At 20.0% G+C, this 23725-nt stretch overlaps 1 protein-coding gene across 4 annotated transcripts in view; it reads left to right on the top strand.

Annotated features, from left to right (window-relative positions):
• Nucleotides 1-23725, top strand: part of LOC122498536 — a 90527-nt gene that overhangs the window by 50075 nt on the left and 16727 nt on the right. For 3 of the 4 annotated variants that reach the window (XM_043606307.1, XM_043606309.1, XM_043606308.1), the window contains 5 exons: nucleotides 3687-3903; nucleotides 8242-8403; nucleotides 11517-11714; nucleotides 12118-12227; nucleotides 16106-16455. In XM_043606307.1, coding sequence (XP_043462242.1) covers nucleotides 3687-3903; nucleotides 8242-8403; nucleotides 11517-11714; nucleotides 12118-12227; nucleotides 16106-16455 — 1037 coding nt within the window. The remainder of the gene's footprint in view (nucleotides 1-3686; nucleotides 3904-8241; nucleotides 8404-11516; nucleotides 11715-12117; nucleotides 12228-16105; nucleotides 16456-23725) is intronic. The other variant, XM_043606310.1, reaches the window with a different exon arrangement.

Genomic DNA, 23725 nt, shown 5'->3' with positions numbered 1-23725 from the left:
GTATACGTAAAGTATTTTATTTTTCATAAAAAGAAAGTTATCCTGTATTATATTCCAATTTCATTTCTCAAACAATATTACAAACTTGGTATAACTGGAAAAGTTCTTTTAGCCAAGAAAGCTTCTGTTTAATAATATAGGTATTTCAAAGTAAAAAGTTGAATTCTCGTAAGGGCTCGACTTATTTTTTTATAAATGTGCAAAAAAGAGATCATCTTATGTTTGCAAAAAAAGACATTATAAATAATATAAGAAATTGTATATATAAAGTTGAAGAATTTTTTTATAAATATACGTTTTTATGAATATTGCAATTACTGATCACTCGAGACACATATTTTAATATTTTAAGTCCTCTTTTTAAATTTAAACTCTTTGTTTTAATTTAATTTTACAGAGAGTCATATTCGAATGTATTCATATTAAATTATTCATTTATTTAAACACAATTACTCATATGTAACCTCCTATTTTAAAACATCCATTATTTTCAGTATTTTTTTTTTTTTAATTCAATTTTTAATTTATTTTCCTTTTTTGATATTTTTATGGTTGCCACAGGTCAGGGAAATCAGAAAACAGTCAGGGATTTTTATTCAAGTAGTGGAAAAAAATTAATTTGCAGGGTTCATAATTAGTTTTCATTAATTTTTTAATATAACTTTAATTAATTATTGAAAATCATGGATTTATAGAAGAATTTTAGTTAAAAACACTAAAAGAATTGAATTTTAGAATTTACAAATGTTTGCAAAAATTCAATTATGTTTAAAAAATTTTTTTAATTCTTGTCAAAATTTCAATTATTTTTAAAAATAATAAAATTCTTCTCCAAGAATCAATTATTTTTAAAAATAATAAAATTCTTCTCCGAGAATCAATTATTTTCGAAAATAATAAAAATTTCACAGAAATTCAACTATTTACAAATTTTTTCGCAATAATTCAATTATTTTCATAAATAATAAAACTCATTGGAGAATTTCAATTATTTTTAATACAACTGTAATCGAATACCTCGAAAAGTGTATAATTATTATTAAAAATTTTATTAAAAGGCGTAAAAAAATTCAATTATTTAAAAAATTTTTTATATAATTCTTAATCAGAATTCAATTTTAACAAACATTTAATTATTTAATAAATTATTTATTATTTATAATTACTAAAATTCTTCGCAGAAATTCAATTATTTTCATGAATAATAAAATTCATTATAGAATTTCAATTATTTTTAATACAACTTTAACCGAATACCTCGAAAAAACTCATTATTCATTGAAAATTTTTATTAAAATTCGTCGAAAAAATTCAATAATTTAAAAATTTATTAATAAAATTCTTTATGAGAATTCAATTTTGAAAAACATTTATTTATTCAATAATTTTTTCACTTTTGTATTTAAATAATTGAATTCTCGTAGAATTTTCTAACAAAAATTGTTATAAACATGAATTTTAGTTACAATTTTAGATAATAATTAAATATTAAAAGCATTATTATTTTAATAAAATTCTACGAAAAAATTTAATTATTTTCATAAATAAAAAAAAATTTCCCATGAATTCAATTATTTTCATAAATAATGTAATTTTTAACAGTTATTCAATTTTTTAAAAACATTTTTATAAAATTCTTCCCGATAATTCAATTATTTTAAAATATTTTGAATTCTTTCATGAAATTCAATTAAAATTGTATTGAAAATAATTTACTTCTTATAAAGAATTGTGTCAAAATTCTTAGAAAGAATTGAATTCTTTTGAAGAATTTCATTAGAATTTTAAAAATAATTGAATCTTGTCTCATTTATGAAAATAATTGAATTCATGCGAAGAATTTTATTAAGATTTATGAAACTAATTGAATATCTGCAAAGATTTTTATTATTTTACGAAAATATTTAAATTCTTGCGAAAAATTTTATTAAAATTTCAGTAAGTAATTGAAGATGTGCTTAAATAATAAAATCAATTATTTTTAATATAATTTTAATGGAATTCCTCGAAAAATGTAATTAATCTTTAAAGACATTGTTGTAATTAATTTTAAAAATTTTATTAAAATTCTTAAAAAGAATTGAATTCTTTCGAAGAATTTCATTAAAACTTAAAAAAATAATTGAATCTTGTCGAGAAATTTTATAAAAATTATATAAAAAATAATTGAATTCCTACGAAAAAGTTTTATCAGATCTTTTTTTTTTATAATATATAAATTTTACGAAAATTTTGATATTTATGAAAATAATTGAATTCTTGCGAAGAATTTTATTATGATTTTTGAAAATAATTGAATTTCTGGAAAGATTCTTATTATTTAACGAAAATATTTAAAATCTTGAGGAAAATGTTATTGAAATTTCTGTAAGTAATTGAAGATCAGCAAAGAATTTCATTATTTTTAATTTATGTCAAGAAATTTATTTAATTTTTTCTAAATTATTTGAATCTCTGCGAATTTTTTACAGGAATGAATTATTTTTGGAAATTTTAATAAAATTCTTTATGAAAATAATTGAATTCCTGCAATGAATTTTATTACATTTCTTTCAAATAATTGAAATCCTGTGAAGAATTTTATTATTTTTGAAAATAATTGAATTCTTGTAAAGAATTTTATTAGATTCTTTAAAAATAATTGAATTCTTTTGAGAACTTTTATTTAAAAAGTAGTTTGTGAAAATATTTGAATTTCAACAAAGAATTTCATTATATTCGTGAAATGTAATTAAATTCTTACAAAAAATTTAAGAGAATAATTCCATTTTTCGAGAAATTCATTTAAATTTGTATTAAAAATAATTGAAATCCTAAAAAAAATTTTATTATTTCTGATAATAATTGTATTCTTACAATGAATTTTATTACATTTATTTTAAATAATTAAATTGATGTGAAAAATTGTATTACTTTTGAAAATAATTGAATTCTTGCGAAGGATTTTATTAACATTTTTGTATGTAATTTAATTTTTTTTTTGAAAAATTTTATGGAAATTTAAATTATTATAAAAGTTATTGAATTTCAAAAGGTTTAAATTTGAATTTTTTGAAAATCTTAATTTCTATAGAAAAATAATAATGATTAAATATTTATTTAAAAAAGAAGTTATTGATGTTTTCGAATAATTTTACTTTTGAAGAAATTTGTAAATAATTGTAATAGAACATTTTTTTTTTGATTATCTATTAATTTTGGAAGTGAATCAGAATATTCATTAGGGCCAAGGAAAAAGTTCAAATTTTCTTTGGAAATCAGGGAAAAAGAAAATTTAATTTTTGTGGCAACCCTGATTTTTATCGTCTCCAATTTTTTTAGATTCTTAAAATTAATTTCTTAATTAATTAATTTTAATTTTTAAAATTAATTTTTTATTTTTTTTTAATAATAAAAATTGATATTTATAATCTTTATTTAAGAAATAGTGCCATTGGTAGCATTTAAACTAAAATAAAAGAAATTAATTATTTTTTTTCAAAAAAGGTTCTATAAAATGTTGAATAAAAAAAATTATTAACCTGTGAGTGTAAATTAAATAATCTAGTGCTTAGTGGCACAAAGCTAAAAAAGAAATCAGGGCGTAAAAAAATTTCAATTTTTGTAACAATTCTGAAAAGAGAATAATTTGCACATTTATGAAGAAAACCTAATTTTAAGTGTGTGTCTTTTTTTGTCATTGACAGGGCGATTCGACTGACTGGACCATTTGTCACAATGATCTACAGTATGATCACGGGAGATATGCTAACATTTGGAATCATATACACGATTGTATTATTTGGATTTTCTCAGTCGTTTCACTTTCTTTATAAAGGATTTCCAGGGGTGAAGTCGACCCTCTATTATTCTTATCCTTCAACTTGGATGGCGCTGTTTCAGATAACCCTCGGTGATTATAGTGTAAGATCTTTATGTGCGATCATATTATTACTCTATTTTCATATAATCTTCAATACATCATGCATTCAAAATTTTATCCCATACCCTATTTATGTATATTAACTTTCTCTCTCATGTCTTTCAGAGATAATATTTCGCTTTTATTTGCATATTTTATATTATATAATCGCATCAAAATCCTGATTGATGTCGTCAAAATCGTAAACAATTTATTTGAATAATTGTCTAAGGAACGTGTCAAGAAGAATAAATATTTTCTTTTTTTTATTTTTTTACCGAAGTAGCAACTATTCGAATTTTTACGCTTTGACTACAAGACCTTGAATGCTAATTTCTTGAATAGGTTTTAAATCAAATCTGCTCGGCGCAAGTATTTTTTTTGCTTTCAGATTTTCGCACTCGATAATTAATTTTAAAAAAGTAGCTTCCAAACTAAAAAAAAGTAGTAAATAGTAGCAAAAAGTAGCTTTCAAACTAAAAAAAGTAGTAAATAGTAGCAAAAAGTAGCTTCCAAACTAAAAAAAGTAGTAAATAGTAGCAGAAAGTAGCTTTCAAACTAAGAAAAGGAGTAAAAAAGAAGATATCGAAAAATTAAACTTGAAGACCAAAAAAACTCATTTTAGAAACTTCACAAAACTGACAAAAATTCCATTCTATATTTTATTTTCCTGACTTTTTTCTAATTTTCATAAAAAAATTAAACTTCTTTCTTATCCTGCTAATAAATTGAATTTCTGCAACGAATTTTATTATTCATGTAAAAGATTTTCAATATTTATAAAAATAATTTAATTCCTGCGAAGAATTTTATAACAATTTTTTAATTATTCATTTCTTTCGACTAATTTTATGCAAATTCTAATCTAAATAATTGAATTCCTGAGAAATTTTTATTATTCATGAAAAGAATTGAATTCTTAAGAAAATTTTTACAAAAGATTTTTTAAATACTTGAATTCAGTTTGGAAATTTTATGAAAATAGTAGATATTGAAAATCATTGAATTGCGAAACAAAAATTAAATTTTACAAAGAATTCTATTAAAATTTTTGAGAATAATTGAATGTCTGTGTGGAATTTTATTAAATTTTTTTGAAAATAATTGAATTCCTAAAAAGCATTTTATTAATTATGAAAATAATTGAATTCTAGCTAACGATTTCATTAGATTTTTTTAAAATAATTGAATTTCGAAGAAGAAATTTATTACTTTTCAAAAGAATTGAATTCTTCTGATGAATATTGTTATTTATGAAAATAATTGAATTTGGGAAAAGAAAATTATTTTTATTTACTAAAATTCATTTTTAAAATTTATTTCAATTCTTATTTAAATAATTGAATTTCTTGTGAAATCTTTATTATTTATGAAAATAAATAATTTAATATTTAAATTAAAACACTTTAGTAAATTTTACTAAAATAGTAAATATTGAAAATCATTGAATTGAGAAAAATTTTGGAATATAATTGAAATTTTTCCAACAATTTTTTTAAAATTTTGAAAAATTATTGAATTTTGTAGAAGAATTTTCCAATTTATAAAGATAATTGAAATCATGACGAGATATTCGTTAAATTTTTTTAAAATAATTGAATTTCTGCGCAGAATTTTATTACTTTAAAAATAATTGAATTTTGCAAAGAATTTTATTAAAATTACTAAAAATAATTTAATTTCAGTGAAGATTTTTGATATTTATCAAAATAATTGAATTTTGGAAAGAATTTTATTAAAATGCCTCAAAAAAATTGAATTTTAGGGAATAATTTTGTTACTTATCGACATAATTGAATTCTTTCGAAGAAATAATTGATTTCTTTCCAACAATTTTAATAAAATATTTGAAAATAATTGAATTCTGGAGAAGAATTCTAATATTTTTGTAAATAAATGAATTCTTCTAAAGAATTTATAAAAAATATTTTTTTAAATAATTGATTTTTTCGAGGAATTGAAATTAATTTTTTAAAAATAATTGAAATTCTGCGAGGAATTTGATTATTTATGTAAATAATTGAATAGTCGCAATGAATTTTACTAAACTTTTAAAAAATAATTGAATTATTCTATGAAAAATTTTGTTATTTATGAAAATAATTGAAAAGTTGTTAAGAATTTCATTAAAATTTTAAAAAATAATTGAATTATTCAGGAAGATTATATTAAAATGTTTAAAAAGAATTGAATTTATTTGAAAAATTTGTTTTATTTAAATTATTGAATTTTTTTAAATAATTCAATTTCCAAGAAGAAATTTATTACTTTTAAAAATAATTGAATTCTTGTGATGAATATTGTTATTTATGAAAATAATTGAATTTTGCAAAGAATTTTATTAAAATTTTCAAAAATAATTGAATTCCTGAGAAAAATTTCATTATTTCTGAAAATAATTGAATTCTTTCGAAAAATTATTTATGTAAATAATTGAATTCTTGGGAATAATTTTATTAAAACCTAAAAAAATAATTAAATCATTTCAAAAAAATTAAATTAAAATTGTATTTAAAATAATTGAATTTCTGTGAAAAATTCTAATATTTTTGTAAATAATTGAATTCTGCCAAAGCATTTTTTAAAAAAAACATTTTTTTAAATAATTGATTTTTTCGAGAAATTGAAATTAAATTTTTAAGAATAATTACATTTTCTGAGCAATTCCTGTAAAATTTTATTAAATATAATTGAATTCCTGAGAAAAATTTCATTATTTTTGAAAATAATTGAATTATTCATAAAAATTTTATTAAAATGTTTAAAAAGAATTGAATTTCTTTGGAAAACTCTGTTATTTTTGAAAATAATTGAATTATTCTTCATAAGAATTTTTTAAACATTATTTTAAATAATTAATTTTTTCGTAATATAATAAATGCTATGAAAATTTTATTTTAAATAATTGAATTCTTCTGGAAAACTTTATTTGTGAAAATAATATAATTTTTCGATTAATTATGTAGTATTAAAAATAATTGAAATTCTTCGATAAGTTTTATTATATTTATAAAAATAATTAAATTTATTCTTTCTTAGAATTTTATCAAAAATTTTTTTAAAAAATTGAATTTCCATGAAAAATGAAAGTATTTGAATTTTTTGTGAAGAATTGTATAAAATTTTTGTTAAATAATTGATTTTTTCAAAATTGAATTCTGTTGAAGGATTACTTATCTAAATAATTGAATTTTTGGGAAGAATTTTATTAAAATCTAAAAGAATAATTGAATTATTTAAAGAAAAATTTAATTAAAATTAAATTTAAAATATTAAATTAAATTTTTAATATTATTAAAAATAATTGAAATATTTCTATGAGTTTTATAATTTATGAATATAAATATAAAATTGAATTTTTGCTTAGAATTTGAGCAAAAAATTTTTTTTAAAAAAAAATTGAATTTCCATGAAAAATGTTATTAATAGTGAAAGTTGAATTCACAATTGAATTATTGTGAAGAATTGTATAAAAATTTTGTTAAATAATGGATTTTTTTTAAATGCTATCAATCTCGTAAAAATATTACAGAATTGATATTTTTCGTTAAATAAACGAATCAGAATTTTTAAATTATTCCTTTGATAATTATATTTTACTTAAATACCTAATATAATTATACATATATTTATTTCAAATATAAAGTTTACTTACGAAATAAAATTGACAGGAAACATATGTGGTTTACTCACCTGAAAGAAAAAGAAAAAAATACTTTATATTAGAATTATTATAAAAAAGAAATTAAGAATTAGAACAAATATAATAATTAATTTATAAATTATTATTTCAGGAATCTTGATACAACAAAATATGTGTAAATAATTAAGTACGATAATGATAAATTTTTCCAGAATTTTTAGAGGATTTTATGAATTTTTTATTTTTATCTGTTGTACTTTTTTTAATAAAAAAATGGGGGATTAGGTGACAAAGGACTGTGATTTAAAGTACACAAATAACAGAATTGAAGGAATCCCTTTGAAATGTATGATGATGATGATGATGATGATAACAATAACAATTGGAATTCGGCAAATAATGCATAAATATGAGAATAATGTGTGCACTGTGCGGTATTGAGTAAATTACTGGAATATTGTTTAGCGTATCAGAAATGATTATCCCGGCGCGGCAGTGCCAATTCATTTCTCCGATTGCAATACGACGTTGTAAATTCTAGGAATCAGCCCAGGAAGCACGACTGTTTGCGACATGAGTAAACTGAGTAAACTGAATGGACCGAATGGCATAACTGGGTTATCGTTTTTACAGTCGCAAAATTATTGTTCACCTCCTAACATCGAGTTTTGCTATTAAATTCCCTTTCTGCTTACAGTATTCGGACTTGAGCTATACGACCTATCCCAATCTCAGTAAAACTGTTTTTGCCATTTTTATGGTCCTCGTGCCAATTCTCTTGCTCAACATGTTGATTGCCATGATGGGAAATACATACGCTCACGTTATCGAACAGAGTGAAAAGGAATGGGTCAAGCAAGTAAATTTCTTTTTTTTATTTACGAAATAAAAAAAAATATTTTCGTCTGTCACCCGCTTTGTCTTTGCTTTTAAAACAGGGTTGCCACAAAAATTTAATTTTCTTTTCCCTGATTTCCAGACAAAATTTTAACTTTTTCTCTGACCCTATAGAATATTCTGATTCACTCTCAAAATTATTAGATATACTAAAAAAAATGTTTATAATAATTAAAGATGACCCAGTGATAAACTCATTATTTTATATTATCAGACTTTATAAAAAAAAATTTTTTTAATTATTTTTTATGAAAATAATTGAATTATTGAGAAGAAATTTATAAAACATTAGTAACTAATTGAATTTTGCAGAAGAATTTTGATATTTACAAAGATAATTGAAATTTTGAGGAGAATTTAAAAAAAAATTTTGAAAATAATTGAATTTCTGCGAAGAATTTTCTTACTTTTGAAAATAATTGAATTTCTGAGAAGAATTTTATCAGAACTTTTGAAAATAAATAAATTTCCGGGATGAATTTTATTATTTATGAAAATAATGATAATTTTGACGAGGAATTTAAAAAAATTTTGAAAATAATTGAATTTCTAGGATGAATTTCTTTATTTATAAAGATAATTGAAATTTCGACAAGAATTTTATTATTATTTTTACAAATAATTAAATTTCAGAGAAGAATTTTATTATTTATAAAGATAATTGAAATTTTGAACAGATTTTTTTAAAAGTGTTTAAAAGTAATTGAATTTTGCAGAAGAATTTTGATATTTATAAAAATAATTGAAATTTTTAACAGGTTTTTTAAAAATGTTTAAAAGTAATTGAATTTTGCAGAAGAATTTTCTTACTTTTGAAGATAATTGATTTTTGTAAAGAATTTTATCAGAACTTTTGAAAATAATTAAATTTTCATGATGAATTTTATTATTTATGAAGATAATTAAAATTTTGACGAGAAATTAAAAAAAAATTTTGAAAAAAATTGAATTTCTAGGATAAATTTTATTATTTATAAAGATAATTGAAATTTTGACAAGAATTTAAAAATAAATTTTGAAAATAATTGAATTTCTAGGATAAATTTTATTATTTATAAAGATAATTGAAATTTTGACAAGAATTTAAAAATAAATTTTGAAAATAATTGAATTTTGCAAAGAATTTTATCAGAACTTTTGAAAATAAATAAATTTCCGGGATGAATTTTAATAATTTTGACGAGGAATTTAAAAAAAATTTTGAAAATAATTGAATTTTTAGGATGAATTTTATTATTTATAAAGATAATTGAAATTTTGACAAGAATTTTATTAAAATTTTTTTTAAATAATATTAAATTTAGGAGAAGAATTTTTTTATTTATAAAAATAATTGACATTTTAAAGAAAATTTTTTAAAAAATGTTAAAAACACATAATTTTATTATTTATAAAGAAAATTGAAATTTTTACGAGAATTTTTTTTTAATTTTTAAAAACATTTGAATTTTGGAGAAGAATTTTATTACTCTTGAAAATAATTGAATTTTGCAAAGAATTTTATTAAAATTACTAAAAATAATTGAATATTTTGAACGAATTTTGATATTTATCATCATAATTGAATTCTTTCGACGAATTTCAATAAATTTTTTTAGATTAATTACAATAAAGTCTTTAAGGATTAATTACATTTTTAGAGGAATTCCATTAAAATTGCATTAAAAATAATTAAAATTCTGTGATGAGTTTTATTTTATTATTTATGAAAATAATTCCATTATTGATAAGAAATTTATTAAAATTTTTAAAAACTAATTAAATTCCTGTAAATAATTCACAGAAATTCAATTATTTAAAAAAATTTAATAAAATTCTTTGGCATAAATTAAAAATAACAAAATTCTTTTGCACATCTTCAATTACTTACCGAAATTTTAATAAAACTTTTCGCAAAAATTTAAATATTTTCGTTAAATAATAAAAATCTTTTCAGAAATTCAATTATTTTTAAAAATCTTAATAAAATTCTTCGCAAGAATTTAATTGTTTTTATAAATATCAAAATTTTCGCTGAAATTAAAATATTATTTAAAAAAAAGTGTTGATAATACTTTTTCGTATTATTTTCAAATAATTGAAAATTTGCAATTAATTTTATTATTTGTAAAGGTAATTGAATTATCGGGAAGAATTTTATAAAAATAGTTTTTAATAATTGAATACTCAGAAAAATAATTAAATGTTTTCGTCGAATTTTATTAAAATTTTTTTAAATAATTGGATTTTTTCGAAAATTTTATTAAAAATAGTAGATATTGAGAATTATTGAATTAAGGCAATTTTTAAAAATAATTGAATTTTGTCAAAGAATTTTGTTATTCAAAAATATAATTGAAATCTTGTGTGAGAATTTTAAAAACATTTTTGAAAATAATTGGATTTTGGAGAAGAATTTTATTATTTATAAAGATAATCGAAATAATTTTATATTTTATTTTATGATAATTTTCAGGAGAATTAAAAAAAAAATTTGAAAATAATTGAATTTTGGAGAAGAATTTTTAAAAATATTTTGAAAATAATTGATTTTTGGGGAAGAATTTTATTATTTATGAAGATAATTGAAATTTTGAGGAGAATTTAAAAAAAAATTGTTGAATATAATTGAATTACTGTAATATTTTGAAGTTCATCTATTTATGAAAATTGGTGGTAATTTCATTGTTTATCATACTAACAAAAAAAAATACATAAAAATTCAAAATTTTCTTATGAATTCTAAAAATGAAATTTTTTCCAGTACTTTTAATAAAAATTTCTTATCTTTCTTTGAATTCCCTGATTCCCCTGACCTGTGGCAACCCTGTTGAAATAAAAAATTTCGATTTTAAATAAATTTTTTAATAAAATAGCACATTTTTTATTTTAAATAGTCATTTAATATCAAATGGAAAATTAACAATAGATACATAATAAATGTAGAAAATAATTTGCAAATTAAATTAATTTTCTTGATGAGAAAATTCTTCTCGAGTATAAATAAAATGTCAAGAAGGGTAGAGAGGGGGTGGGGGAGGATAATACTACAGTCGAAAAATAATAAGCTCTATATATTTCCTTGCGTTTGCCAAGTGGGCCAAAATTGTCGTCTCACTGGAGCGAGCAGTCTCTCAAAAGGATGCACAGAACTATTTACAAGAGTACAGCATCAAACTTGGTCCTGGAGACGATCCTAATAATCCGGCATCCGAACTAAGAGGAGTCATGGTGATTAAAAGTAAATCCAAGACAAAAGCAAAGCAAAGAAAGGGCGCCGTCAGCAATTGGAAGGTCGTTTTATTATTCCTCTTTTTGCCTTTTCTTTAATTTTCACTCAAATTATACTCAAATTATTCTCAAATTACACCGCAAAATGCACTTGTTTATTTATGCAAAACAATTTTTCTTAATTCACCATTCTGTGATCTTTGCAATGACAAATCTGAATGCTACGACAAATCTCAATTTTAAAAATAATTCCTAATTATAGAGTTTTAATTTTGTTATTTAAATTCTAAAAATACAAAATAACTTAAAATTACGAATTGTGATCATTCATTGAGAATCAAGTTTGAGAATCAAGTTCCTCAAGATATTATCGAGGTGGATTATATTTTTGCTTTTTGAAAGTGGAACGCTATGTATGAAACATGAGTGTTATTATTAAATGTGACGTTTATCTGATTTTATCCAGAGGGTTGGCAAAGTAACTATAAACGAACTGAGGAAACGTGGGATGACCGGAGAGGAATTACGGTGCATTATGTGGGGACGTGCGTCCTTTTCTACTCCAGTCCGAGCAAGGTAATCTTTAATCGTGTATCCTACTCATGCTGGGATCAGTTACGTATCAAGTCCATCTACCAGCTTCGCATCTCAAAATAAATTTCAATAGAAACTTGCGAAATTCAATTTGGTTTTCATTAAGGATTTCATAATAGATACATTTTCGATATAATATTTAAATATAGATTGCATACAAGTAATTAAGTTTTAATAAGTACACTGAGGAAAAAAATGCTGTAGAATCAATTTCTTTGTCACAATAAACAAGCATATTCGATATCGTTCGAATACAAATACTCTTGGTTACAGGCTTCACAGTCTGTCCCCTATTTCCCTAAAAGTCCCCTTTTTTTAGTTTTGGCCCCTAAACGTACCCTATTTTGAAAATTAACCCTAAATTTCCCCTATTTTTTCTTTTATCTTTTAATGATGAATTCACAACAAATTTAGCAAAGTGCCGTTGAAACTTTCAATTGGAAACTTTTGTTTTGAAAGTTTTAAATCTTGAAATTTATGATCGATGAAATTTTTCATGAAATTTATAAAATTTGTAAGATTAGTAGGTATTTTGGTAAAGTCAAGTCTCAATTATGTTTAGAAGTTGATTGTATTTTAAATTCTCATAATCTGCACAAACTTGTTATGACCTACATTATTTTTAAAAGACAATATTCATCCCACGAATTCAATTATTTTCAAAAGTCATAAAATTCTTCAAAGAAATTCAATTATTTTTTTAAATTTTCACGAATATCTCGTCAAGAATTCAATTATCTTTACAAATAGCAAAATTATTCGCCGAAAATTCAATTATTTTCAAAAATTTATAAAAATCTTTGCAAAAGTTCAATTACTTTCAAAAGTTTTTTGCAATTTAATAATTTTCAATATTTACTATTTTCATAAAATTTATCAACAGATTTAATTATAGAAAAAACTTTTTGATACAATTCTGCGAAAAGATTCAATTATTTTCTAAAGTAATAAAATCTCATTTACGAATTCAATTATTTTCATCGCAGAATTTCAAATATTTTTAATACAAATTTTAAATAAATTCCTTGAAAAATGCAATTATTATTAAAAATTTTATTAAAACTTGAGGAAAGAATTTAATTTTAAGAAACATTCAATTATTCAGTAAAACAATAAAATTCGTTGCAATAATTCAAGTATTTTCATAAATAACATTTAAATCGTGGCAGAAAATCAATTATTTTAAAAGATTTTTAAGTAATTTTGCAAATAAATTCAATTAGTTTGAAAAACAACGAAATCGTATAAATTCTTCCCATAAAATCAATTATTCTAAGGAATTTTAATAGAATTCTTTTTTAAAATTCAATTATTTTGATAAATATCAAAATTCAATACAAGAATTCAATTCTTTTGAAAAGTTAATAAAATACTTTGCAGAAAATAAATTATTTCCAAAATTTTTTAAAAATTCTCTTCAAGAATTCAATTATCTTTTTAAATAGATGGGGGAATTCTTCTCAAGAATTAAATTATTTTCAAAAATTTTTCAAAAATTCTTCTCAAGAAGTCAATTATCTTGAAAAATTTTAATAAAATTCTTCTCATGAATTCAACTGTTTTCAAAAATTATTATTTAAATTTTTCTCAGGAATTCAATTATTTTTAAAAAATTTAATAAAATTCTTTAAATAGTTTTCAATTATTTTCTAAAATTGTTATAAAATTCTTTAATATAATAAATTTCATTAAAATTTTAATTAAATTCCTCTTAAAAGAAATTAAATATTTTCAAAAGTTGTTAATAGAATTCTTCGTAAAAATTAAATTTTAAAACCTTTTAAAAATTCAATTACTTCTAAAAATTCATGCGACAATGCTTTTAATGTTCAATTATTCATTATCTAAGATTTTGACTGAAATTCATATTTAAATCAATTTTTATTTGAAAATTCCACGAGAATTTTAATTATTTATATACAAAAATAAATAATTTATTAAATAATTGAATGTTTCTTAGAATTGAATTTTCATAAAGAATTTTATCAACAAATTTTTGAAGAATTCTAAGAAAATTTTTAAGAATTGAAACATTTTTTGAGGAATTTGATTAAAATTGTGTTAAAAATAATTGAAATTCTGCTTTGAGTTTTATTACTTTATTAAAATAATTTAATTCCTAAAAATAATTGAATTTTTACGAATTTCTTTTTAAATAATTGAATACTTTTGGGTTCAATCTATAATTGAATTTTGGAAAAGAATTTTGCAATTTATAAAGATAATTGAAATCCTGATAAGAATTTAAAAATAATTTTGATTTCTGCGAAAAATTTTATTAAAATTACTGAAAATAATTGATTATTTGGAAAGAATTTTGATATTTATCAAAATAATTAGATTCTTTCGAAGAATTGCGTTTAAACATTAATACAAAAGTAAATAATTGAATTCTCCTTAAGAATTTTATTAATAAATTTTTAAATAATTGAATTCTTTTGACGAATTTTAATAAAATTTTTAAGAATAATTACATTTTTCGAGGAATTCGATAAAAAATTGTATTAAAAATAATTGAAATTCTCCGATGAGTTTTATTATATATATGAAAATAATTGAATTTCTAAAAGAAATTTTGCTGCGTTTATAAAAAAAATTGAATTCAAAAATTTTAATAAAATTCTTCTCATGAATTCAATTGTTTTCAAAAATTATTATTTAAATTCTTCTCTGGAATTCAATTATTTTTAAAAAATTTAATAAAATTCTTCAAAAAGTTTTCAATTATTTTCTAAAATTGTTATAAAATTCTTTAATATAATAAATTTCGTTAAAATTTTAATTAAATTTCTTAAAAGAAATTAAATATTTTCAAAAGTTGTTAATACAATTCTTCGTAAAAATTAAATTTTAAGAAACATTCACTATTATTTATTTTTGTATTTAAATAATTGATTTCTCGTAGAATTAAATTATTATTTTTCGTACTTTTAACTAACAATTGTGAAGAATTAATTTTTTTTGAAAAAGTTTAATTGAATAATAATTGATGTTATTGATTTAAAGTAGAAGTTTAGTTAAAAATTCTAGAAAATGTTAATTGAATTGAAATGATAGAAATAATTTTGAAGAAATTACAGTAACAATATTCTTATAATAATAATAAAATAATTATTTTGTCAGTTGGTCATCTTTAATTATTATAAAACATAAAGAAATGGATCTAATAATTTTTAGAGTGAATCAGAATATTCTTTAGGGTCAGGAAAAAAAAGCTTCTGGTTCTAAATTATCAATTATTATGATTTAATATACATTTTCCTAATTCAATACAGAAATTATTGCTTCAAAAAAAAATTGAATTCAATAGCATTGGCGCTATTGGGCCAATAATTTTTTTTCTCAGTGATACAAAAAAGAGAATTTGTTTTACAAGAATTTTTCATACCGAAAATGTTTTTAAATCAAAGAGACAAAGTTATTTTCTAGAATTGCATAAAAGTTGTTTATTCAAGTTTACACATCCTCTTGATGCGAGTGATGAGATGAATAAAATGAAGTGTCGACATAATGTCTCACATAAATATGTGCAGTGGAGAAATATAAATTCTTCCCTTTCTTTCATATTTCTACTTTTGTAAAATTTTTCAAATTTTTCGACATTTATTTGACATTATATTGTCTCTATGAATGCGACAGAATGACAGATTAACATCTGTTTATTTATTCATTTATTTATTCATTTATTTATTCATAAATATTCATAAATATTCATAGAACATTTATAGAGAAAATAAAATTTTTATTTTTCTATTTTCGCTTTGAACTTTTTATCATTGCATTTTTATCATTTGCAAAGAGATGTCAAATAGTAAATTTAAAATGTGAAATTGAAATCTTTTTTAAATTTGCTTTGATAGTTTAAATATTGAGAATGGCGAGACGATGCCGGGAGTTTTTGGAGATGCATTAACGGCGGCTTTAGATGTAATGGTTCTATCTCACGATATTGAATTGCCGCCGGGAACAAATGATGCGACAAATATAATGAATCAAAATTTGAAGACGCCAAATGCAATGTCGCAAGTTACATCAAATGGCCAAGTAAGAGCCGTGACTAATGGCCGGCAAATCGAGTCAATTGCTATTCAACAAAGTACCATGAATAATTCTTCCCTCACTCAAGTTCAAGCTCAAGATAAATCTGCAAAATCTGTCAAACCTGTGGCGCCAACAGTCACAAATGTTTCGAAATCGCAACCGAATTCAGGTGACAATTCATTTTTTATCATAGTTTTCTCATTACTATTAATAATTACATATAATTTCAGAAAAGTTTAATAAAATTCTTGGATTAAATTAAAAAAAAACCAAAATTCTTTGCAAGAATTTAAATATTTTCGTTAAATAATAAAAATCTTTCCAAAAATTAAATTATTTTCAATTTTAATAAAATTCTTCGCAAGAATTTAATTGTTTTTAATAAATATCAAAAATTTCCCTGAAATTCAAATATTTTCAAAATAGTTTTAATAAAACATTTCGTAAGAATTAAATTATTTTTTATACAATTTTAAAAAATTTTTTTGGTAAAATTCAATTTATTCTTAAAATTTTAATGAAATTCTTCGAAAGAATTCAATTATATTCTTAAAAATTTTTGACACAATTCTTTATATAAGAAGTAAATTATTGACAATACATTTTTGATTGAATTTCATGAAAAAATTTGAAATATTGAAAAATAATTGAAATTTTGCCGCATGAATTTTATTATTTTTGAAAATAATTGAATTCTTGCAAAGAATTTTACATTGTTTAAAATTTTATATAATTTATGACGATAATTAAAGTTTTTCGAGGAATTTAATTTATGTTGCATTCAAAAATAACTGAATTTTTATAAAGAATTTTATTGAAGCTTTTGAAAATAATTGAAATTTTTACAGAAGTTTTATTAAAATTATATTCAGAATAATTATACATTTTTGCGAAGAATTTTATTAAATTATGAAAATAATTGAATCCCTGTAAAAAAATTTTATTAAATTCATGAAATAAATATTGAATTATGACTAAGAAATTTAGAAAAAAAATTGTAAACAATTCAATTCTTTCAGGAAATTGTATTAAGATAGTGGATATTAAAAATCATTTAATTGAGGATTTTTTTTATTAAAATAATTGAAAGTTTGATAAAAAATTGTATTAAAATTCTAAAAAATTCCTAAAAAAATATTTTATTATTAATAAAAATAATTGAATTATTGCCAAGAAATATATAAAAAAAATTTAAATAATTGAATTCCTGCAAAATTTTTATTATTTTGACTAGAATTTTATCTACTTTTTTTTAAATAATTGAATTCTTTTAATAAATTTTAATAAAATTTTTAAGAATAATTACATTTTTCGATAAATTCGATTAAAATTGTATTAAAAATAATTGAAATTCTGTGACGAGTTTTATTATTTATGAAAATAATTGAATTTCTAAAAAGCATTTTACGAAGAAATTTATAACAAATTTGTAAATAATTGAACTCCTGTGAAATTTTTATTATTTTTAAAAATAATTGAATTCTTGCGGAGAACTTTATTAAAATTTTTTTTAAATAATTGAATTCTTTTGGAAAATTTTATTAAAATAGTAGATATTAAAAATAATTGAAAATAAAAGTCAAAGACAATATCGAAACGAAAGTCAAAGTCAAATTACAAAATTGCAGTCCAGAATTGAAAGAGATGACAAATATTTCAAAAATATTTTAATAAAATTTCTCAAAAGAATTCAATTATTTTTAAAGAATGTAATAAAATTCGTTGTAAGAATTCAATTATTTTCATAAATAAAAAAAAATTCTTCACAGGAATTCAATTATTTAAAAGAAATGTAATAAAATTCGTTGCAAGAATTCAATTATTTTCAAATAAATAATAATATTCTTCGCAGGATTTCAATTATTTAAAAAAAAAATGTAATAAAAATTCGTTGCAAGATTTCAATTATTTTCTTTAATAATAAAATTCTTCACAAGATTTCAATTATTTTTAATTTAATTTTAAGTAAATTCTACGAAAACTGTAATTAATTTCAAAAATTTTATTAAAATTGTTCGAAAGAAATAAATGAACAATTATCAATTATATTTTTAATAATTTTTTTAAATGTTTCTTAAAAATGAAATTTTACTGAAACTTATTATATTAAAAAATTTTATAACAATTTTTGAAAGTAATTGAAAAATTTTTGAAGAAATTTATTAAAATTTTTAAAAATAATATTGATTCTCTGGGAAGAATTTTGATAGCTATCAGGATAATTTAATTCTTTCGACGAATTTCAATAAAATCTTTAAGATTAATTACATTTTTCGAGAAATTTGGTTAAAATTGTATTAAAAATAATTGAAATTCTATGATGAGTTTTGTTATTCATGAAAATAATTTGAATCTCTATAAAAGTTTTATTATTTATAAAAAATAATTTAATTATTGCGAAAAATTTTATAAAAAAATTGTAAATAGATGAATTTTTCATTATTGTATTTAAATAATTGAATTATCGTTGAATTTTCTTTTAAAAATTGTTTTAAAAATGAATTTCAGTTAAAATTTTAGATAATAATTGAATATTAAAAGCATTATTGCATGAATTTTTAGAAATAATTGTATTTTGAAGAAGTTTAATTGAATTTTTTTTAAATTATTTCAATTTTTTATTTTCTAAATATTTAATTCAAGAATTTCCGAATAATCAAATTTTGTAAAATTGAATTGTAAACAAATGGATTTGGAAATTATCTAGAAATTTTTTAAAAACTATTAAAAATAATTGATAATTGTTTATTTATTTGTTTTGAAGAATTTGAATAAAATTTTTGAAATTAATTACATTTTTCGAAGGAATTTACTTAAAATTGTATTAATAAAAATAATTGAAATCCTGTGAAGAATTTTAATATTCATCAAAATAATTGAATTTTGGAAAAGAATGTTATTAAAATTTCTTAAAATAATTAATTTCATAGGAAGAAATTTGTTGTTTATCAAGATAATTGAATTCTTTTGCAGAATTAATAAAAAAATTTTGAAAATAATTGATTTCCTGCGACGAATTAAAAGTCATTTATGAAAATAATTAAATTATTGCAATGAATTTTATTATTTTATTGAATAATTGAATGTTTCTTAAAATTCAATTCTTTCGTCGAGTTTTAATAAAATTTTTAAGAATAATTGAATTTTTCAAGGAATTTATTTAAAATTGTATTAAAAATATTTGAAATTCTGCGTTGAAAATAATTGAATTCCTAAATGAAATTTTATTATTTTTGAAAATAATTTAATCTTTTCGTAGAATTGTATCAAAAAGTTTTGAATTGCGAAAAACTTTTGAAAATAATTGAAATTGGGTAAAGAATTTTATTTAAATTTTTGAAAATAATTGAATTTTTGGCGAAAAATTTTGCTACTTACAAAAATAATTGAATTCTTGACAAGATATTTGTAAAAATTTTTTTAAATAATTGAATTCTTTTGGAAAATTTTATTAAAATAGTAGATATTGAAAATCATTGAAAATAAAAGTGAATGTCAATATCGAAACGAAAGTCAAAGTCAAATTACAAAATTGCAGTCCAGAATTGAAAGAGATGACACGTTTGACTAAAAAAAGTCAAGTAAGGCCCTGACCAGTTTCCTCCTCGTTTCTTTTCTCAGAACCACGTGAAAAATAGTAAAAACTCTCAAAAATCCAACTCTGACCCATATTTGAAATTCTTGCACCATCCCCGACTACTTATAAAAGGGAGAATTTTTTCCCTTTTTGAAAAAAGTTTGTTGATTGAAAAAATTTTTTACTTTAGTCAACATTCTTTCATTCACTCTCTTTCTCTCTTTTTCCCTCTCTGAGTGAAGATTTTTCTTATTCTATATGCAAAGGAGATAAAAATTGTGAGAACATAAATTTAAATGACGGTGTATACTTTGATTTGGGGAAAATTCAAAGTTCCATCACTCGGAACATAGAGGCATGAAAATCTCCAGTTTAGGAGACCCGGATATCCCTTGCGTTCTCTGAATCCTCAAAGAATCGAGTCAACGTAAAAGTAAATGGAATCGAGGTAGAAAATGTTTCAGAGAATACTCTACTACCTCTCTACCTTGATTTCGAGCCTTACAATTGTGTCTTTTGAACGTTCACTAAATTAAATGTAAACTCCTTTCTGTAATGGAAGGATTTCACCGGGATTTGTCAAGTCGAACAATTTTATGAGTAAACGCAATTCATAAATTGCATTTTCAAGAAAATTACAATCATTTTCCTTCTTTATAATTCAGGTTTGCGGTACAGTTTGCGAAATCACAGGCTTCTCACTCAATGATTAATTTTTTTTGTAAAAAGTATCAAAAAGTAGCTAAAAAAAAGAAAAAAAATAAGTTAAAAAAGTAGTAAAAATGTAGCTATCGAAAATTATTTTTAACGAATAAAAAAAAATTGTTTTCGTCGATTTACAAAAATTTGATTCAGTATTTCCCTCACTGTATCTTGATTTCAATCAAAAATATTTATTTTTATTCTTATTGAAATAAATTTTTTTACTATTCTACGAATACATTCAATTATTTTCATAAATAATAAAATTTCATTTAGGAATTCAATTATTTTCATCGCAGAATTTCAAATATTTTTAATACAATCTTAAATAAATTCCTTGAAAAATGCAATTATTCTTAAAAATTTTATTAAAACTCGACGAAAAAATTGAATTTTAAGAATCATTCAATTATTCAATAAAATAATAAAATTCGTTGCAACAATTTAATTATTTTCACAAATAACTTTTAAATGGTCGCAGGAAATCAATTATAAACAACAAAATTCTTACCATAAATTCAGTTATTTTTAGGAATTTTAATAACTTTCCTTTCCATAATTCAATTATTTTGCTAAATATCTTCTTTTGGAACAATTTTAATAAAATTTTTGAAATTAATTACATTGTTCGTAGAATTTACTTAAAATTATATTAATTTACTTAAAATTGTATTAAAAATAATTGAAATCCTGTAAAGAATTTTATTATTTAAGAAAATAATTTTAAAAAATTTTTTCTAGGATTTAAATTATTGTTTTAAACATTTTTTGCAAGAATTCAATTACATTTCACAAATAATGAAATTCTTCGTTGAAATTCAAATATTTTCAAAATCTACTATTTTAATAAAATTTTTCAAAAGAATTCAATTATTTTTAAAGAATGTAAATAAAATTCGTTGTAAGAATTCAATTATTTTCATAAATAAAAAAATTCTTCACAGGAATTCAATTATTTAAAAGAAATGTAATAAAATTCGTTGCAAGAATTCACTTATTTTTAAATAAATAATAATATTCTTCACAGGATTTCAATTATTTAAAAAAAATGTAATAAAAATTCGTTTCAAGATTTCATTATTTTTAATACAATTTTTAAGTAAATTCTACAAAAAATGTAATTAATTTCAAAAATTTTATTAAAATTGTCAAAAAAAAAAATAAATGAACAATTATCAATTATTTTTAATAATTTTTGTAAATGTTTCTTAAGAATAAAATTTTACTGAAACTTATTATATTAAAGAATTTTATAACAATTTTTTAAAAATAATTGAAAAATTTTTGAAGAAATTTATTAAAATTTTTAAAAGTAATTTATTTTCTGAGAAGAATTTTATTATCTATGCGAAAATAATTGAATTTTTCCGAAGAATTTTATTTAATTTTTCTTTAAATAATTGAATTCTCGTATGAAAAATTTTATTATTTGGGAAAATAATTGAATTTCTAAATGATAATTACTTTTCCAAACGAATTGAGATTAAAAATATGAAAAATTTATATTTTCAAAGATTTTAATTTGAAACCTACTTTTATACAAAATTCAATTATTTCTAAAAATTTCAATTAATAGTAACTTCTTCAAAGTTCAATTATTATCTATAACTTTAAATTAAATTAATTTTGAAATCATTTTTTATTAGAAAATTTATTGAATAATTGAATGTTTCTTATAATTAAATCCTTTTATATAATTTTATCACCAAATTTTTAAATAATTGAATTCTTTCGGCGAATTTTAATAAAATTTTTGAAAATAATTATATTTTTCGAGGAATTTGATTAAAATTGTATTAAAAATAATTGAAATTTTACGATGAGGTTTATTATTTATGTAAGTAATGAAGTTATTGTGGAAAAATGTAGAAAAAATTGATAAATAATTGACTTCCTGTGAAATTTTTATTGTTTTTAAAAATAGTTGAATGTTTATATAGAATTTTAACAAAAAAAATTTTTTTTAAATAATTGAATTCTTTTGAGAAATTTTATAAAAATAGTAAATATTTTCAAATATTTGAATTTCATCAAAAAATTTCATTATTTATAAAAATAATTGAATTCTTGCAACGAATTTTATTGAATTTTTTCAAATAATTAAATTACATGAAAAATTTTTATTGTTTGTAAAAATAATTGAATTCTTGAAAAGGATTTTATTCCAATTTATGGAAATAACTGAATTTTTCTGAACTAATTTATAAAAATTTGAAAAAATAATTCAATTATTTTGAATAATTTAATTAAAATTGTTTTATAAAAGTAATTGAATTTCTGCAATAAATTTTATTAAATTTTATAAAATATTTGAATTCCAGTGAAAATTTATGTTATTTGCAAAAGCTTTTGTGTAATGTATTAATAATTGTATAAAAAATAATTAAAATCTTGTGAAGGAATTCTATTATTTATGAAAATAATTGAATTTTAAATAATTGAAATTTTTATTATGGAAATAATTAAATTTAGCGTAGAATTTTATTAAAATTTTTTTTAAATAATTGAATTCTTTTGGAGGATTTTATTAAAATATAGTAGATATTGATAATTATTGAATTGAGGAAATTTTTTGAAAATAATTGAAATTTTGAGTTTTTTTTTTTTGTAACTTTTTGAAAATAATTGAATTTTGGAGAAAAGTTTTATTATTTTTTAAAGATAATTGAAATCTGGAAAAGAATTTTTTTTTAACTTTTGAACATAATTGAATTTTTGAGAAGAATTTTATTGCTTTTGAAAATAATTGAATTTCTGCAATTATTTGTAACTTTTCGAAAATTTTCCAAATTGTATCGCACAATTTAAGGAACTTTTCGTACATTTTCAATGAAATTCCGGACTTTACGGACATTTTCTAAAAAAAAAAAAAAAAAAAAAAGTGACTTTTCTGTTTGTTTGACTCTATTGAAAAATTAGTTTCTAAATTGATGAAAACGATTTATAAAATCGTTGGGAAATTAACAGAATTCTTTGTATTGAGGAATGAAAACGAATTTTATATAAGCCAAATGAATGAATTATAAAATTCGCTTTATACATACTTCTAATTGTATTTATCAAGTAGTTTCAATAATTGCCGGTTGCTGAAATAATTTATGAGTACTCGGTCAACAAGTGTACAATTAACCTCACGTAGAGGGCTTAATCGATTACAGCA

Source organism: Leptopilina heterotoma, unplaced genomic scaffold (assembly GCF_015476425.1).
Source record: "Leptopilina heterotoma isolate Lh14 unplaced genomic scaffold, ASM1547642v1 Lhet_152, whole genome shotgun sequence".
In the NCBI taxonomy this organism is placed as follows: Eukaryota; Metazoa; Arthropoda; class Insecta; order Hymenoptera; family Figitidae; genus Leptopilina; species Leptopilina heterotoma.
Note: the sequence above shows the minus strand (reverse complement) of the source record. Positions and strands in the feature narration are given on the sequence as shown.